Here is a 20,222-nt window from a genome sequence, read left to right on the forward strand (position 1 = left end):
TAGGACGTAAACATGGTTAGCAGCTGCACTCAGAGTTATGTATGCAGTGCCAAAGGCCAAGGCTTTCTGCACCACAGACTGCTGTGTAGCTCACCGCCAAAGCTCCTAGACACAGCGAATAAATGCATCTTAAAACGGAAGGTTTTTCCACATCGCAAAGTTAAAAGGAGGACATTTTGAATACTGTTGGATTCCATAAGTTATGAAAGGGTTATTGACCTGAGAAGAGAAAATAGAGTCTGCGATCCCAACGCAAAGATCTAACATGAAGGAACCACTGAATGCGCCACAGCCTTCAGCACAGAAGAGACTAATTTCTCAGGTCTTTGTTTACTACAAAAGACTAATCACACAAAACATGCTAAAAATCTTACGAGTAATATTAATTTCTCTGTTTCTTCAGCACTCGCATATAGTTTATTTTCATTCCTGCCAGTCGAGGTAAGTCAGCGTTGCACAAACCATGAAGGTTCATATCAATTGCATCTGTATATCAGCGCTCTTAAGACCACCCTGGTCTTTCTTTTTCATAGGTTATCTGCCACTCTCATGCTGTTGTCAGTAGCTAATGGAAAGTTTGAAAGTTGCTTTATCTACTAAACATTTGAAATTTAAAAATGTGTTCGGAAGCAGTTGTGCAGTACAACAGAAAAGTACAGCAAAGTCAGAAACAGGCAGAAAATCATACTAAAATTCTCCATTAATTATTCTTTAATCAGAATTTTTTTTTCTAGAATGACTTGCTTACAATTTATTTAATGTTTTGTTAGTTGTATTAAGTTAATTGTACTGAAAAATTTTCCAACATTTAACATATACTGCAGACAAATGCAACTCTAACTCACTCATATCATTTTGTTTGCGGTAGATGGACCATTATTTAATTATTCAGTTATCACAAAGGTCCAAAACACTGTTATACACGGCTGATGAGATTGTAAGCATATGTGGTACAATGAATCTAGACTGGGGCCAGAAAGACTTGTCGTTTGTGAGGTTATAGCCATAAATAATATATGGTCATGGTGAAATAATTGCATTACCTACTCTCATTTCTTGCAGTAATTTGGTTTACTCAAAATAAAAGTGCATCTGGCAGGGAAGATAGTCCAAATGAAACATAGCATGTACTTTTAAAACACAGGAAAGTAGTCACATGCAGTTAAGCCTGTAATTTTAAAACTGGGTAAACAGCCTGTGTTTGGTAATACTTTAAACAAAACTCCCAAGACATTTGTATAAGTATATGCGGCTCCTTCTCTTACAACCTATAGGAAATATTAGTTTATTGTCCATCCATAATATTTAATTGCTCTATTGTATTCATTATATATTTAGAAAGCTGCCTCACTTTAGATGCACGCTAATAAAAATAATATACGGGAATAAAGGAAAAGGGGCAGTGGCATGGTGGTGTGGTGGTGCAGCGGGTTTGCCCAGGGCCTTCTCTCTAGTGGGTCTAGGGTTCAAGTCCTGCTTGGGGTGCCTTACAGCAGACTAGCATCCCCCCGGGTGTGTCCTCTCCCCCTCCAGCCTTATGCCCTGTGTTGCCGGGTTAGGCTCTGGCTCCCTGCAACCCTGTATGGTATAAGTGGCTTCAGATGTTGTGTGTGTGTAAAGGAAAGGGTTTCTAAATTAACATATGCAGAAGTGCAAATGAAAACAGAAAGGCTTCATCTTAGGCACAAGTTTTGATTGGTGAATTGTTTAAAACCCTAACGGTTATCATATTCCTAGTCCAAACCTTAGCTGTAACCGAAATCTCACATGAAATATGATCATTTTGGCTATGATCGACATCAGGAGTGTAAGTCCATGTGTATGTTGCTTTAAAAGCCCCTCCCTTGAGTTATCAAGACAAGTTATTAGTTTTACTAGGCTTTCCACCCATCCATCATCAATAACAGTTTATCTAAAGCGTTTTAGTGGTGGTCTGGAATCTTTACCAATCTTTACCTTGAACACTAGGGGACAATGTAGGGTGCACCCTGGATACGGCAGCAGTGCATCACGGGTTGATCACACACTCTTATTCATTCTCTCTCTCTCACACGCCATTAAGTGTGATTTAGGAAAAAATAATAATAATTTTAGATTGCAATAAAAGTGCAATTATGAGAATATAAATCTGATCCCTATGTGACTACCTAACATGTAGAAACCACTGAATGCACGACAACATTCAGCACAGGAGGAACTAATTTATAACTGATCCATGACGAAACAATTGTAAAGTCCTCATTTTATAAAATGTTTGATGCTCGCCCCACAGTAACATTATGTGACAATAATAATCATTTTGCATCCAGTGAAGTCAGAACAAGCACATGACTTATTTAAAACACAGCATCTCTCTTCTTCCTGCAGGGCTTGTCTCTATTATCAGTGCTCTACTGTGGTCGGAGGTACATACCAAGAAGGCTGCAGCATTCTTCATTTTGCACACAGTGCTCAGGTATGTAGAAGGAGGGTCATTTTGAGTCATCAACGTGCAGAAAGATTAGGTGTTCTGATGGTGCTTTGGATACGCATGGGCAGCAAGCTCGTAAACGGCCTGTTTCAGAAAAGCCGTACCGATTGGTTCCACACAGACTCGATAGGAGAAGGAGACTTAACTCCAGGGTTACAGTACAGTAATTTACAGCAATGATGGTGCAGATCTTCAAGCGCAAACAAAACTTCAGGCACAAACCAAAAAAGGTACTCAGGAGGAGAGTCAAGACAGGTAAAAAATACACTAGGGCTTTCACATTTGAGCAGATCAACGGGAACATGGTTTGCAAAGGAAGCATGCAAGACTCAGAAAAGACAATGACTTTGGGCTTCCGATTTAAAGTCCTCATTGGCAGATGTAGGTCAGGGTTTCAGGAAGGCCACTAGAATTCTGATGGGGGAGCCCAAGGTGTTGTTGCTGGAGTTCATGCCAGGTTCAAATTTTATTCAGGTCAATTTTGATAGCTGATTATAATTCAATATGCTGTTTTAGGTGAATACAAGGTGACTGATGTGACCAAAGATTATATGTACACCCATTAATCCAGAAATTCCATAGTTACAGCAGTTTTGTGCCACCTGATTACATTTACACTTTTAATCAATCAGCACCTTATATTTACATTTAGCAGACACTTTTCTCCAAAGTGATGCACAACTCAGAGAAAACGAAGTGCATTTCACAAACAGATGAAGAAATATAGTTGCAGACACAGTATTCTTCAAGTACTGTCAGATTGCCTGATGCCACCATTGAAACCAGCATACATTGCATTGGTTGCTGCACATAGAATTGGTGTAGAGTACTTTTTAAGCAGTTTTTTTATGCTTGAGAATACACACACACACACATTGACCAAAACCGCTTGTCCTAAGTGGGGTTTTGGCAAACGAGAGCCTCACCCAGCAGCACAGGGCATAAGGGTGGAGGGGGAGGGGACACACCCAAGACGGGACTCCGGTCCGTCACAAGGCACCCCAAGAGGGACTCGAACTCCAGACCCACCAGAGAGCAGGCACAGGCCAAACCCGTTGTGCCGCCGCACCCCCCGATGTCAGAATAAATCAATAATTTAATTTTTTAAATTTAATTATCTAATAATTAATTTCAAACACAACCAGAATAATAATAGTGAATAGCCACAAACGCAGTCAAACCCGCTGCGCCACCGCGCCCCCCTCTAGCTTAAAAATATATACACAGACACACACACACAAATAAGCAAGACTACATTAAGCAAAGACATCTCAGACTGGTTTTCTATCATCAATGCAGCTATGTGTGTCCTGTTACTACTCATGTGTAAGTATATTCCTTGTACCGTAACTCACACTTAGGCAATATTCTGAATATTTTCTTCTAATGCAAACGGTACAACTGTAATAAGACTGTTTCTTTCCTTTGAAGTTTTGGTGGCAAACAGCACAGATGCCCATATGAAAGGTAATAAAACAGAACATGGATGATTGCTTTTGTATTTTACAAGTTACATAAAGTACTTTCACTGTAAATGCTAGAGTTTTAATAACATACAGACATTACTGGAAAAAAGTTGGCTCATCACCTGTAAATGCAGTTTGGTGTAAAAAGCCTGCAATAAGCTTTATATAAGAATTTTTAAAGAAGCATTATTCTCAATTGTAATCAAAATTTTTCCAAAAATTTTATGCACCTTAAAATTTTCTCACAATGTGCTTCAGAGATCAAACTGCTACTGTTGGAGCTTAGCTCCCATCACTATTATGATTTAAAGATGATTTAGAGTGCAATTTGCAGAGCTTGTCAAGAAATAATTGCAGTTGTTATATAACTAACATTTTCATAATCCACAATATTTTTTCAGTTACTGTTACAGATAAAATCCACGCATTAAAGATTTTTATGAAACCTTTCTCTGTAATCGGAAAGATTTTCATAGGGGAATAAACGGAAAAGGATATGTATGCTTATGTCAAAAGACGTGTTGTGTTGCTTCACTGATTCTGTTTCAATCTTCCTTTACTGTTTCAGGTGACATACATCCAGCTAAGATTTTCATGAAACCTTTTTCTACAGTTGCAAGTGACTTACAAGTAACTTGCAGCACCTTTGGTTTCAAGAAAGACAACCCAAGAGAAATGGTTTACATTTACCTCTCTAAGAATGGGGTCGGGATCAGAAGACATTTACAGAAAAAAGACCAACGTGAGACTGTAATGGTTATTCAAAATATCAAAAAAGAGGATGCTGGCAACTACAGCTGTGTCTTCTCAGACAATGAATATGAGCCAACTGAAGTCAAAGGAGTTGGTGATAACTATGTCTTACTCCAGGTCTTCGGTAAGGAATTAAATGTTATATACTGATTAAATAAAGTAAAATTAAAAAATACAAATGTTTGAATGATCAAATTTAAAATCAAATTCCATGATTGGCATTGTAATGGTTTTAGCAATAACTAAGACGTTATGCTGCCTGCTGAGTGTATTGCATGCTGCTGTATTTTGTCCTCTCGGCTACGTCTGGTACGTAAGTGTGGAATGACAACAGCAAATGTTGAACCTAGAAAAAACTAACGTTATACAGATACGAACACGTCTACATGTATTTCACCAAAAGATACACTTGATTCCTTTCACCCAAGATGATTACCTCCCTGGAAACCTTGCTTTGGGAAATAATCCAGCGAGGAAGGGGGAGGATGCGGAGCTAAAGTGCACCGTGTCAGACCCGCAGAGCCTGGACAGAGAGAGCCCAACAGTGTACGCCTGCCTCTATAAGGATGGAGTTGGTGTGCAGATACAGCTGTGGGACAGGGAGAAACTCCAAGCCACTTTCACCATCCCAAGGGTCAGCAAGGAGAGTAATGGAAATTACAGCTGTGCGCTCTTTGATCAAAAAATACTGTCCAGGACACTGATGGAATTACAAGGAAATAACACAGTACTCCTTCAAGTGGAGTCGAGAGACACATGCGGCAATGAGAGCTGTAAGTGTATTTATTAAGAAATCTCGTATGTACTGTGCATCATGTCATAGATTAGTCTACACTGTAAAAAATGAATCAGTGGTGAAGCAGATTTTATTAAAAATATAAATTAATTTCAAGTAAATGATAAGTACATTTAATCTATTAAATCAAGATTTCATATTTTACATAAAATATTGGTTCATTTTCACAGAAATAATTACAGAAAATAATCGAATTGATTATTTTTAGGAGCTTTTGCGCAGCTTTTTGTTTTTTAAAATAGACAGGTGTGAGATTAAATCATTTTATTTGAGGAGTTCAGCCTTAGCCTGTAATTTGCCGACGTCATCGAAATTTTGGCTCGCTTTCTCCCTGCGCATGCGTTAGTATTTGTCGGGTAGTAGTTCGTTCTTGATAAGGTGAGTTATAGGTATATAGTTTGTAATTTAACACTTGTACTGTATCGGTACATTTATGGCAGACATAGTTTTCACTGGTTTTATGCATTTACTGAGAATCTACTTCGAATCTCTCCGTCTTTTTTCTGGCCGCATTACGAAACAACGGCGCCAAACTCGAATTAAATTCAAATTGGTGTGTCGCACTCACTGTAGTAGTTGAGTGAGCTATCCGTTTACAAATTTACAGCAATCAAACCTTCAGTTATATGAGACTAACAAATAGTAGTCACATTAACGTTTTCAAGTGAAGAATCTCTGATACCTGTGGTAACAAATGCATTTTGACTGAATCTACTTCTCTCCGTGTCTTTTTTCTGCTGGCTGAACCGTTCAGTTAACGAAAACGGCGCCAAAAACTGAATGTAACCAACTTGTCTCCGGTGTAGCCAAGTGGTATCCGTTTAGAAAGCAGTCTAACTTTTAAAAGTAAAATGCTTGTGATATGTACACAGTATGTTAGTCACATTAGTTTTTTCAAGTGAAGCATGCCATCTGTAATACCTGTATTACAATGAATTGAATGAATCAACTGTTGGCTGCATTAGAAAACGGCGCCAAACTCGGTATTAATAATTAATATGCTGTTACTGTAGCTAAGAGAACTATCCGTTTTATACAGCAATCTAACCTTCAAAGTAAAATTCTCGTCAAATGTATCTTAGTCACACTGTTTTCAAGTGAAGTATGGCTGATAATTGTATTAACTTGGTATTTCCATTTTCATACGTTATTTAGCTAGGTAATTGGTGTCAACCATTGTGAATTCCAACAAACTCATTTGCAGGTGGATTGCTTGTGCAACGTAGACGTAATACCTTTTTGCCGGACTTTTGTTGTTCCTTCTTTTTAAGGTAAGTCTAAACTAGTTTCTATAGCTGTTCACGTTAAAGGGATACCCCACTTCAATGTGCTAGTGGCAAAGAATTTTTGGACAAATCAGCCACTTTGGGAGCAATTTGTGCTTGAACCCTGATGATTACCACTTGCTGTTATATTTTAAACTATTTCCCCCCCTTTTTTACAGGTATATATTGAAGACCACTATAGATGTTCTGCCATGTAAGCATAGATTCCCTTGCAATTTAACATTTAAAGCTCAGATTTAAGGGGTAGTTGGGTGTATGAGGATGTAGTTTGCAATCATGGTGTGGCAGTGCAAGATCTGTCAGTGGATAGCCTCCACGAAAGGAGGTGTCTTGAAGCACTATCGATTTCATCATGGTTCATTTACACATGGCCATTTTGTACTGTGTCCACACTCCAGTTGTCCATGCTCTTTCAAAACACAGAGTGCCCTTAACACACATTTAAGTAGATACCATATACATGAGGACAATCAAGTGCCAGAAGTGCTTACTTTAAATTGTAAAAGTTGTAGCACACAACATTGTTCTGAGAAGGACTATTTTCAACATTTAGGTCATCATCTTAGAAGTCATGAAACCATAGAATGTGTATTTCAAGGGTGTAACTTTAAGACAAATAGATATGGGACTTTTGTAACACACAGAAGCAGAAAACATAATCCTCACTCTTACAGAGATTTCAAGACCGATGTGTTAGTGATGAAGGAGACTGAATCACATTCATTTGATACTAAGCTGCAGGACAGTGACACTGAGAACAGATGTATAGATGGGGATTACCAAATGCAAGATGAATCACAGACAGTTGTGAACAAAATAGCCTTGCTCCTGTTGAAGTTAGAGAGCATATACAATGTGTCTTCCAGATGCATTGATGACTTGGTTGAAGAACTCCGCTTTGTGTCTTGTTTGTCATCCCATTCCCAGTTGTTCAAAAACATTGTTGAATCAAGTTTAAGTAAGAATAATTGTGTCCTCAGTGAAGAGAATGTCACTGAATTTGTAAATGAACTTTGTAAGTCCAACCCTATTGTAAGAGCATTAGAAGCAGGTGGTCCCCTTGGGTCTGCCTTCAAGAGAAAACAATTTTTTAAGGACAATTTTGAAGTTGTTGAACCAGTAGAATTTGTTCTAGATGCTGCTGAGAGTAGGCAATATCACTATGTACCTATTCTTGAGACATTGCAGCAGGTGTTGAACAGCAAAAGTATGAAATTGGACATGCTGAAACATAAAGTTTCAAGTGACCCATCCCATATTGAGTCTTTTGTAGATGGCAGCTATTTCAAGGAAAATAGGTTCTTTGATGGGGATGAACTAAAAGTCTCTCTGATTATTTATGTTGATGAGTTTGAGGTGTGCAATCCACTTGGAACCTCTAAGAAAAAGCACAAAATATCAGCAGTATATTGGGTTTTGGCCAATATGCCTCCTGAATTGCGATCTACTCTGACATCAATACATTTGGCTATTCTTAGCAAAGGTGATGATGTAAGAAGGTTTGGATATGATGCAGTTTTGGAACCACTTTTGAAAGATATTTGTGTCTTAGAACAGGAAGGAGTTTTCATTGCTAGTGTTGGAAAAACCATCAAAGGGACTGTACTTTGTGTTGTAGCAGACAACCTTGGTGCCCATTCTCTCAGTGGTTTAGTTGAAAGTTTTACTGGGGATTACATCTGTAGGTTCTGTTTAGGATGTCGTAGTGAATTCCAGCAGAAAGAAGTAAGATCAGGGGCTTTTCCACAAAGGACAAAAGAGGCATATGCTGAGCATGTTGAGACTATGAAGGTAAATCCTACACTTACCCATTGTTTTGGTGTCAAAAAGGCTTGTCCACTGACAGAGAAACTGACACATTTTCACTTTGCCTGTGGTTATCCTCCAGATATAGCTCATGACTTATTTGAAGGTATCATTCCAGTAGAGCTAGCACTGTGCCTCTCTGTTCTTATCAAGAAAAAATACGTCACATTAAGTGAACTGAATGACTCAATTAAACACTTCCCCTACAAATGGACTGACAAAACTAACAGCCCTCAATCAATACCCCAAAATTTTGCTACTCGCCATAGCGTAGGGGGAAATGCACATGAGAACTGGGCACTAATCAGACTTCTCCCACTCTTTATTGGGTCAAAGATACCTTTGGATGAACCAGCATGGCACATTCTCATGATTTTAAAAGACATCATTGAACTTGTCGTGTCACCTGTCCACACAGCAGAAAGTATTGCTTTCCTTGACTTAAAGATATCTGAACATCGCCATCTCTTTTTAAGTGTGTTTCCAAATGAACGACTGCTTCCAAAACACCACTTCTTGGAGCACTATCCTCAAATGATTGAAGCCTTTGGACCACTTGTTGGATTTTGGACAATGCGATTTGAATCAAAACATAGTTTCTTTAAACGTGTAGTGAGGCATACTACCAACTTCAGAAATGTTTTGCTGTCACTCACTACAAGGCACCAAATGATGATGGCTTACCACTCCTATGCAAGCACTGTGACACCTTCAGTGTGTGTCAGTAAGGTGCACAAAATGCCTATGGAATTGGTACATGCAGAGGTACAGGAGGCCATAAGAAAATTATCACCAAACCAAACAAGTGTGCAGTTGGCCAATGCTGTATCTTACTGTGGAACAACATACAAAGTGGGCATGATATTGCCTTATGGTTGTACTGGAGGTCTACCTGACTTTGTTGAGATCGTTCAGATAGTTTTGGACAAAGGTCTCAGTTTCATTGTCAAGACTCTTATTGCTTATTACAATGAGCATCTAAGATCATATCACCTTGAGTCATCTGGGCATTTTCTTCTTGTTGAGCATGGAGCACTTGGTGATTCTTATCCTTTGGCAGCTTATTGTGTTGGTAAAAATCGTTTGGTTACTCTGAAGCGTTACATAGGTTGTACATTTTAGATTGTTGTATGATCTCACAAACTATTCAGGTTTAGGTCTGTGTTATTTCTTGCTTTGTGCTATTTTTATAAATGACTATCACTTCTTTTATTGTCTTAGGTCTAAGATACAACATGGACCCTGCAGCACTAAAAGTTCTTATTAAGGAGCAAATCAGGAAGCTAGTCCTTCCCTTAGGAATCCCAAATACTGTAGATGAATTGAAATTAGCTGTAAAGGAAGCATTTGTTATAACCGAGGAGTTTAGCCTACAGTACATGGACTCTGATTTTCATGACTTTTTCACACTTACTTCTACTGACCAGATTCAACACAAGGATACAGTCAAAGTTGTGTTCCCTTCTCCTGTGGTGCTGACATTCTGTACTCAACATGATACCATCCCTAGCACCAGTACATTACAGTTTGAAGAGGAATCATCTGCCGTTGCATTTATACATAGTTCGTCAGGTTACAGTGGGGCAGATGTATCTACAACCCAGTCAGATGATGCACTTTCCTCTTCTTCTCAAGATACACTCATCCTTTCTCCACAGAGTAGCCCAGACAGGCTACCATGGCCTCAAGAATTTACAATTCCATGTTTCTCCCCAGAAGTACAGATCGTGCTTGAAAAGGCAATGGAGGCCTACATGAGAGATGGCACTCTTATGAGTGTCCAAAATGTAAAGAGAAATATAACTGAAAGGCTGACTCAGGCTATTTATGCTTATACAGCATATCCTTCAGGTATGCAGATTATCTGTGTGGCAGAAGCACTTGTTCGGAAATATCCATGTCTAAAAGAACCTGGTTCCTTAAGTGGATATTATGGTTGGCAGATGAGTCTTAAGTACAAAATGGCTGATTACAGAAGGCGACTCAGCAAGTTTGGTTGTCCTGAAGTTACATGTAACACGCTGAAAAGTAAGAGTCCTGAGAACAGGAAACCCGCAAAGAATGTCAAAAAGCCGAGGAAAGCAGAAGTGAATTACCTGCCACCATACCCAACAGGTCAGAGTGAAGAGAGTTTGGAGCAAGAAAGGTTGGAATTGCTTAGTGAAGTAAAAAAGAGGGACAATACCATGGTGATCAAAGCAAAAATGGCAAAAACTTTCGCGCTCAGAAGACATGAAGTTGTCAACCTGTCCCCCAGAGTTGTGGATTTTAAAGACAGATGGCCTGCACTGTTTAACCCCCAGCAGGTGAGTCATTAAATGACAACCTTTTATCCTTACAGCACCTCTCTAATATGTGATTTCAAGTATTGCTAAAAACAACATATGGAAAATTTAATTTATTGCTGTAGACAAGTTATACATTGAATGAACAGTAATTTCATGTTTTGGTTAAGACATGCAAGTTTATGCATTGCTTATAACATTACATTCCATAAACTTACATAAAGACAATATAGTGAGGTGCCCTATAAATGCAGTACTTTTGTATAAATCGTTTACATTTTGATTTTTTGTTTTGTTATTTCCTTTCAGATAAATGAAGAATTCAGGAGAATTACCACTTTGGATTTAGAGCCAAAATTTATGCAGATGTTGGACCAGTATACCCCAAATCTGTTGAGCATATTTTGTGCCAAAGGAGGAGCACTTGGACAAACTTTGCAGGACAAAATGGTTGCCATTCATCAGGTATTTTAAAATAATGTAATCTTTAATCGATTTGGTTGGATATATTTAACAAGATCTTAGAGATTGTTGGCACTGGTAATCAATAGTACATTTTGCTACATTTTAGAACCCTGGTGGTGTTACTATTGACCAGACAAGAGAAGTTGTCATTCGTTGCTTGGTTCATTACTTGGGTGAAAAGGATGATGATCTCATCCAGGAATACCATGTAAGTATCTATCTTACAAAATACTAAGAATTAACCAAAAAAAAAAATTGCAGGTTTTATGAGTTTGGAATTTTGTATTTGTGCTCATGTAAAACAAACTGAGTAGTGATTAAACACAATATTTTTAAAAATCTCTTGTGTTTTGAGTTTTCAAAAAAATATATTGAATCTCCAAAGTCTATACTGATAAAGGGAATTCCCATGTTCTGTTCTTTGTCTTCTGTAGTGCGCCGAAACAGATTTTCAGCAAGATCTCATGCACCACACAATGAAAATTTCTGTCTTTAAGAGGGGTGAGCAGGATGACATCAGCATTGTCTTGGAGGGTGCCCAAGTAGTGAGTGGTTTAGGAAATGTGGCTAAAGCTTGTGCCGTTCTTCTTGGCCTCACTTATGCTCTAAATCTGAGCTACCCTAAACAGCTCAGGTATACATTTGAAGCATTTCAAAAGCTCATCTTAGAGTTGGACACTTGTAAGTTTTCACCCAAAATGCAGTCTCTTAAGAATAAGCTTGCTTAATGTAGTCATGCAATACAATTTACTTGGCTGAACACAGTGTTAAAACAAGCATTGACATACAAGTTACATTCTTTAAAATGTTTTAAGATTTACACCACAAAAATGCATATTTGTTTAGTGATGCAACATCAGACCACAGTATGAGGTGTGGCAAATTTTCAGTTCAGGTACAGTTGATCTGTATAATTATGTAGAAATTTGGGACAGTAATATGGCAATTTATGTTACTTGTAACTTCTGTTTTGTACAAATTTTTAATTGTAGAAGTTTAGAAAATGTGTACATTTTTGTTTTGACTTTTATATATCAGATTGAGATCTGATGATTATTTTTAGTATTTTAGTATTTGAATATGCCATAAATTTTTTTTTTGATGAATACAAAACCTGTCCAATACAAATACAGCATTGTACAAATATTACAAAATAAATACTTAACTACATGTGCCTGTGAGTTTTTTCTTATATTTTGTAAGTTTTATTGAATTTCTTTATTGGTTTGTGAGAATTGGACTGCTGCTTTAACTTTACCTAAATTCTTACATTTCTTGGAACTGTACAAATCAGAATTAAAAAAGAGAAATGTTTTCATATTTAAAATGTAATTCATCTAATACAATTGTGCAATGCAGTAATTTAAAAAGTCACACAAAAGAAAAGCAAAGCTTAATTGATTTACGTAGTTTAAGTTAAAATAATGTTCTAACTCTATCAAAAGCAACCAAGTAATATTACTAAATTTATTTGGTAGATAACTTAAAATAATTAGTAGAATGAACAAGTTTTTTTTTGATGCTGTTGCTTTGTGGACATAAATAATTTTGGTAAATTCACTTGATTTCATTAAGTAGATTTCACTAAATAATATATGCTGTTGACATTTACTTAAAATTATTGCTGTAATATTTTTGCCTAAATTTTTTTTTGTAGAACCACATATCATTTTTTACAGTGTAGGAATTGTATCACTAGAAGCATCAATGAGTTATTACTCTCTTAGTTATTATATAAATCAATACTCTTGTACTACAAAGTACATAAAAACTCATTTCCATAGAACTGGACTCCATATAAGTCACTTTTTTGTGTTCTTTAAAATTTGGCAGCGATTTCAGAATGGGCAGAAGCTATATTCATTCATTTAGCAGACACTTTTCTCCAAAGTGACGTACATCTCAACGTTTTTCTGTTTCCTTTGTCTTTCTCAGCAAGCATTTGATAGTCCAGTAGAATTAAAAACATGTAAATGAGCATGGATACAAAGGTTTTATCATCAAATGAAAAAAATAGAATATTGTTCTTACTGACATGTTTTCTGTTTCAGGTTTTTAATAATTTGTGGCTGTTTCAATATGGTTTCAACTCTGGCTCAATGTGTGGGAAGTTTTCTTGTAAATTATTTATTCTGACCATATTTATTTCACAGCAGTTATTTTTGTTACAGTAACTTACTAAAGGTTTTGCCCCGTGTAAGATTTTACGCAGGTGTATGAAAGAACTCAAACAATACTAAAGTTAAAAACATTCAGGGTATTCACAGTTACCAACAATCCTCTGTTACAGTGTATATAACATCAGTCGGACTGGGGGTCATCGTGTTTTTGCTGGCTGTTGCTTTGCTGCTTGAATTTTGGAGATCCATGCGAATTACAGACAAAGGTAAGTGGCACTGCATTAAATCCACTTTGGTCCTTTGGATTTCATTTTAACAGCACAATTGTTTGCTTTGGTTATGAAATATTTTAATGTGATGAATAAAATTCATTTGGAAGATGTTTAATTTTATTAAGGACATCCATGACATCGAAAATTCAATACGGTATTTTCTTTAACAGGAAACTTTGCAAGTCACTGTCACAGGTGTGTGGAATTTAGAACAACTTTTAACTTGCATCACTTGTGCTGCTGAAGGAGCAAAAGAATCTTAAAAGAAATCTTTAAAAGAATGTTAAAAGAATTTTTTTTCAAAACAATCGCCTTCCAGGGAACAAGCAGAAGAAAATGAGAATGAGACACAAATACAAGATTTGCTTATCAACATAGCAATGCCGGGTAAGTCAAGCCAGAACATATATATTTACAGTATATATCAAGATTTTTAATTATTTTCTCAAATACACACCTCACTTTTCCATTGCTGTAACACTACAGATTACGCAACTGTTCAAGACACACTCTGGTAAGTCCTTTAAAATTTCACTTAGCTTTTTATGCAAACCAGCCAATGATTTCTTTTCATGATGTTTGGACTGAAATCCTTTCTAAATACAACATGAAAATTAATGTTTGAACACATCACTTACAAGGTGTCTAAAGTTTGGGATACAGACAATGGCAATGCTGGCCTTGTGACCTTTGAATTGTTTTTTCTTTATGGCTGATTTTTCCATAAATTCATATCTGTGTGTTTGTCAAGGGGATTTCACTTCACTAAAATACACTGCACTTGACTTTTTTCTAGCATTCTACCATTCTGCTTCAGGGTCTTTAGCAACAAATTAGTTGCCTGTAAAAAGAAGCATTTATATAAAACAAAGATGAATAAATGATTTACCGTTACAAAGACCCGAGAGGAAAAGCCAAGAAAGGCCACAGACCAAGTTACACAGTTAGGTTCAGCAAACTTCTGGAGCTCAAAGATCATCGATGGTGACCACCGTAGATTATTCTCTGGAATCGTATTGGATAAGTAGCTTTTGGAGCAGTCAGGTGGCGATCTGGTTGCTCATTGTGTAATAGATGTTTAATCTTCAGTGCAAACAGTAGAGATTAAACAAAATGGTTTAATTCTCAATAAAGGCATAATGAAGGCTATAAACAGTTTATGTTTGACTTTTCAGTTGCTCAGCTTGGCTTTCACACAGCCTTAAAGAATTATGTTTTGTGCATGACTGATGCAGCTCACAGTCAGAACCCGATGAATTAATGGATTTCAGTGAAACTGAGGAAAACAGAGGTGAGTATATTCCTATGTATCTTCCAATGGGCTCTCTGGCTTTCGACTGTATTTCATTTGTAATATCAGTATGACAGAATAAAGGTGGGACACGGAAGCCAGTCAACCCACAAAATTTGTTTAAAGTTTTCAATTAAGCAAGTGACAAAAATTTTAATTTCTAATTCACATTTTCTTCACAGATGATAGAATATATCATGTAGTCGAGGTAAGTGTCTAACTTCATAGATGTTGAATAAAATGGCTCGGTTCAATGTATTTCACAAGGTAAGCGAAGAGATTTAACCCTGTATCCTTTTCAAACATCTAGTGGATTTTAAGTCTTATGGTATCAAACAGATGTAATTGGATATATTGCTTAAATTATTTGTTTGGGGACTTTTTTTTTTTTTTTTTTTACTGCTGCACATTAAGTAGTTTTTTCATTTTGCTGAAGTGCCTCTGTTCACACTTTGCTGTGCTCAAAAAAGACCAGGCCTGCACCACATGATACTTTTAACCACAAACTTTCCACAGCAACACAGCCTCTCACGCAAAATTGCCTACACCATGTAATTTTGCATTTTCTTAGTCTTGATGCCTTTCATTTCTGTACAGATCCAAACCTGTCTTCTCTGATTTATTTGCAGGAAACTGGAAATCGTATTTTGGATCATTAGTATTCACAAGTACATAATAAAAACGGAAGGAAGTTGTAACTGATGCATGCATACAGAAACAATCAATCAACTTTTAGAAGTAGTAGCACAAAAGAGACAAGTTCAGGTTCTGTACATGCCAGATACCAAATTTGTATTACCATAATGTAATACCAATGTAATGGCAGATACATGTCAAATTTGTTAATCAGCAGTCAGGACACAAAAGGATGAGGTTCTACAAAGGTAAAAAGCTAAATATCCATGGAGAGCTTGTGCAAACAGGTCCCACCGAAAGTACTGCAATTAAACTGCACTCATAATGTTGGTATGTATGTAGAGGGGGTGGAGAAAATAATGAAAATACCTAACAATATATCACTATTAAGAACCTAATAAGGAATAGTACCATCTTCTGAATTTAGAATGATGTCATGCAAGTACCGAATTATGTCTAGTGGGACGTTCCATAATTGTTCAAGAAAAGCCTCCAGTTCTTTGAAAGATGTGGGAGGTGGAAATTTACTTTGCAGCCTGTGCACCATGTCCCATTTAGGGTCAATGACGTTTAGATCTGTGACTGGGGAAACCACGGAAAGTGGTGAATTTCTGCAGTAGAGTGTATGGGGTCATTCGCCTGGAACATGGGAACATCATGAATGAACAACATTTGCACCATAAGGTTTACCTGGTCCTGTAAAATGATCATACTCCTTGTATCAAAAAAGCGCATTAATAGACATGTATCTCTGTTCACTGGGCAATTTGTGTAAAACTCAGGTATAGCTATGGTGGAAAGAAACTAACTGCACTTAATCACACGTCTGCATCCATGTCCAGTTTCCTGCTAATGTAATGCACACATTGTATTTTCTCTGAGATGTACGTCACCTTGGAGAAAAGCGTCTGCTTAACGAATAGATGTAAATGTAGCTACAATAAAGAAAAAAAATATGCTGTATGAACTTGCTCCAGAACAGTTTTGTGAAGCTACAAACTTCATTGCCTTTCAGTGTGTTTTTCTTCCCTCTAACGGTGACGAGCAGAAACGCGGGCCATTTTCACCGCAGCACAGAACTTTCAGAAAATATATGGCAGTGCCAACTCATAGCAACCATACGTCTGGTTTCCAAGACAGGAGAGAAAGGGAAGTGGTTTGTGAGTGCATGTATGTGAAGAAACATGTAAAGTCCACACCCAAAGAGCAGCCTGGGAAGTACAAGGTACCAGCTTTACCTGCTGTACTACTGTGTTCTCTTAGAAAAGAGTTCAAGAAAGTGCTACTGAAAACATGCAAACAGGGAACTAGTTGGATCTGCAAACGTGCAACTCGGATCTTCGTAAGAGGAGAGAGAAGCGTAGGGGACAGCTGGTAGTGTAGTAGAGTAACTGCCTTTGGACCCAAAGGTCACAGGTTCGAGCCTTACCTCTGGCTGTAGTACCCTTAAGCAAGATACTTACCCTGAATTGCTCCAGTAGAAAATTACCTGTAAATAATTGTAACCTTAACACTATGAGATGCTTTGGAGAAAAGCATCAGCTAAGTGTACTTTGTTTCTTTTGTGATATTGATCATTTCCTTTTAATGTACGGTATACAAACTTGAGTATATTTCATGCTGATTTCAAATTATTGTTCAATTAACTTTTCTGTATTAGTTTGTTGTCAGATTTCCATTTAGGCCTTTAATTTTCCGGGGTAAAAAACAGTGCTTTTGTAGTTGTGTATTGCTTTCCTTTTTGTCTACTTTTTGAACAGAGCTGAAGAAATGTCTTACTCTCAGTATTTGCTTTCAATTAGTACTGCATTATTACTGTAGTCCTTGCTTGTGTTCCACAGCTACATAATGGTATTAAGAGCTATTACAAGAATCAATAGGCTTATTCTCTGTGGTTCTAAAGAGGAGTAAGAACACCATGTGATCAGAGGTATAAGTACATTTTATTAAAATCAAAATGTCCAATAAAATGATTTCCCCAAAAACATTCAACCAGCATATTTACTTTCATTCCTTTAGCAGCCACTTTTTTGCAAAGCAACAAACTCATTAATGATACAAAAAATAAAATCATATAAATAAAAGAGCATTTCACAAGAGTAAAACAGTTTTAAACAGACACTTCACTGTCATGTTAGTCTGATACTTCAGGGTTTGTAGGTACACGTTACATGAGTAATTCACCCAATAAAGAGTATCTAGATTCAGTTCAGAACTGTTATGCTTTAAATATGTAAACAGATTTAGTTTTTTTTTTTTTTTGGTTAACAGATAAAGTTTAGAAATTGCTACTGTACTCAGGATTATAGGCTGAGCGAAGCAGATACAAAAAATTTTTTACATCAGTTGAGCATATATTGGGATCGGGGAGCAGCACTGACAAGGCAGATGCACATTAAGCTAATGCAACAAAGGCAGAGAATGAAATCACTTGATAAACTATCAGTTTTATATCAAAATATCAAAATTATTTTGATAGGAAAGGACAATTTTAGATGTGTCTTATTATAAGTACTACAAGTCAAGCAAATGGAAACAAGATTCATCAAGGTTCTCTTCCTTCATAATTTAAAGGAAATGCATCCCATAATTCTTAGACAAGTAGTTTAATTTTTTTGTCCTGGTATCTACTCTGGAAACGGAGCACATAAAGCAGGGTATCTGGATGAGATGCTTGGTCATTTACATTCACATCCACTGGTTTACCAACAGTTTCTCAAAGCGAGTGACGTGTAAATCAGAGTCAACAACTCTATTAAAAAATGGAACATTCAAATTAAGCCTAATTGAAAATGGAAAATGCGTCAACGCCACAACCTCCTCCTGAGCTGCACAAATGTACAATTTATTCTTCTTCCACACCCTAGCCTCAATTTCAAGTTCAGTCTTGCTGAGAAAGATTTTGCTTTAAAAAGTCCCTTGACTTCATAACACAGAATCGTGAGGAACCCAACTTACAGGGCAGCTGGTAGTGTGCAGGTTTGAATCCCACCTCCAGCTGTAGAACCCCTGACCAAGGTACTTACCCCAAACTGCTCCAGTAAAATTACCCAGCTGTATAAATGGGTAAATAATTGTAAGTAGCTTCACATTTTCAGATTCTTTGAAGAAAAGCATCAGCAAAAATATGCAAATGACATTTTATTCGCTATGAAAAGGGAAAATTCCCCACGAAAATCCGCAGATAGCTTTGTAAAGGCTACAACTTTGGAGCTGCAAGAGGGAATTTGACAACTGTGTGGCGTATTTCCGCACAGCAAGTGAATACCATGATGCATTTCTACCTTGTAACCAAAAAAACCCAACCTTCTTATAAGCATCGCTGGTCTCAAGGGGGAGACACCGTTCCTCCACATGTGACATGTGTTTCTGCGGTTTGTTTCTTTCCATCTTTAAACAGCTCAGAAACTGACACTGAAGGGGCCATTTGTTTTAAGCTCTGAACCCGAAAGCTACAACTAGTGCTGGAGAAGATGAGCTCTGCACAGCAGCTACTTTTCTTCTGTTTTCTCAGCTTCACACGTAGGTAACTAACATCTGCAGGACTTCTGCTCTTCTCACAGTCTAAAAAGATGTGCCTTATACAGTCAAAGCCACTGAAAGCTACAGTTAAATAGTACCACCAGGATTGATCTTCTGTTTCTGCTCTACAGGGAGGGTATGGAGCACAAATGTGAACCAGACCCCTTCGGAACATATCACACGTGAGGGTGGAGAGCTCAAGATCTCCTGCTCTCACAACAACAACAACTTTGACTACATGTACTGGTATCGCCAGCGCCTGGGGAAAAGTTTAGAGCTTATCGCTTATATTCTTACCAGCAGTCCACCACAGTTTGAGAAGGACTTCAAAAAAGAGGAGGCCAGATGTGACATTAAAAAGCCTGAAACACTCTCGGGCTCATTTAAGATGAGTGCACTGAGAGCGGAGGACACAGCTGTGTATTTCTGCGCCACAAGTCAACACGGTGGCCCATTACACTGCGACTCGTTCGCAAAAACTTCCCCGGTGTGGGGCACCCCAGGGCTGCTAGCTGGAAGTGGGGGGTTGGTGGATGGCGAGTCGTAACAGTGGTCATTCTGAACCTTTTCTGTCCCTTTCTACAGTATCCGTTCATCACCAAAACAATGAAAGTGATTAGATGTTTCACACTTTACTTCATATTTCCCACAAGTTCTGCCTAAGACTCTAAAGATACATATTTTTTAATTTTATAACTTGAAATTTTTACAAAAGCTTAGCAGAATCTTTAGTCACGTGTATTTAACTTACATGTCCTTGTTTTGCTGCTCTTCAGTCTCCTTAGCCATGTAATTCAAATAATAATGAATCTTGTTACTAAAATATATTTTACACACATCTGGAATGAATGGAAGTGCTAAAGTATGTTAGGAAGGGTCAGAAAATATTTCTAGCCATAAACAAAAGTGAGCTCTGTAGAACAGAGTAAACTATATCAGAAAATCTTCATTACTTTAACAAATTAAAATAAGAATTGAAAATGTAAAAACCTGTAGAAGTCAGGTGAATTTGCTCTCATTTCTGTTTTTCTCATTTCTCTCAAACTTATACCTG

At 37.3% G+C, this 20,222-nt stretch overlaps 2 protein-coding genes and 1 gene segment (V, D, J or C); all 3 read left to right on the top strand.

The window, feature by feature from the left end:
• Positions 1 to 4,689: 4,689 nt before the first annotated feature.
• Positions 4,690 to 19,367, top strand: LOC108940902 (uncharacterized). The gene is made up of 11 exons (XM_018763306.2): positions 4,690 to 4,813; positions 5,118 to 5,462; positions 13,618 to 13,713; positions 13,890 to 13,914; positions 14,039 to 14,106; positions 14,206 to 14,233; positions 14,955 to 15,010; positions 15,193 to 15,218; positions 16,662 to 16,871; positions 19,047 to 19,172; positions 19,300 to 19,367. Exons 1-10 carry the CDS (start codon positions 4,690 to 4,692, stop codon positions 19,056 to 19,058), a joined length of 990 nt encoding a protein of 329 aa, XP_018618822.2. The 3' UTR covers positions 19,059 to 19,172; positions 19,300 to 19,367.
• LOC114911882 (uncharacterized) lies at positions 5,576 to 12,265 on the top strand. Of its 6 annotated transcripts, none has more exons than XM_029256286.1 (6): positions 5,576 to 6,756; positions 6,930 to 6,964; positions 9,799 to 10,883; positions 11,172 to 11,327; positions 11,434 to 11,535; positions 11,762 to 12,265. In XM_029256286.1, exons 3-6 carry the CDS (start codon positions 9,813 to 9,815, stop codon positions 12,053 to 12,055), a joined length of 1,623 nt encoding a protein of 540 aa, XP_029112119.1. In that variant the 5' UTR covers positions 5,576 to 6,756; positions 6,930 to 6,964; positions 9,799 to 9,812; the 3' UTR covers positions 12,056 to 12,265. The 6 variants fall into 6 exon arrangements, with proteins under 6 accessions (XP_029112119.1, XP_029112122.1, XP_029112120.1 ...); XM_029256289.1 differs by having other exon boundaries at positions 10,693 to 10,883; XM_029256287.1 differs by having other exon boundaries at positions 5,576 to 5,863; positions 6,690 to 6,964.
• On the top strand, positions 19,120 to 19,715 carry LOC108940903 (T-cell receptor beta chain V region C5-like). The segment is given in 2 exon segments: positions 19,120 to 19,168; positions 19,300 to 19,715. Coding segments are annotated over 2 exon segments (465 nt in total).
• The last annotated feature ends 507 nt before the right edge of the window (positions 19,716 to 20,222 follow it).

This window comes from Scleropages formosus, chromosome 11, assembly GCF_900964775.1.
Source record: "Scleropages formosus chromosome 11, fSclFor1.1, whole genome shotgun sequence".
Taxonomy (NCBI): Eukaryota; Metazoa; Chordata; class Actinopteri; order Osteoglossiformes; family Osteoglossidae; genus Scleropages; species Scleropages formosus.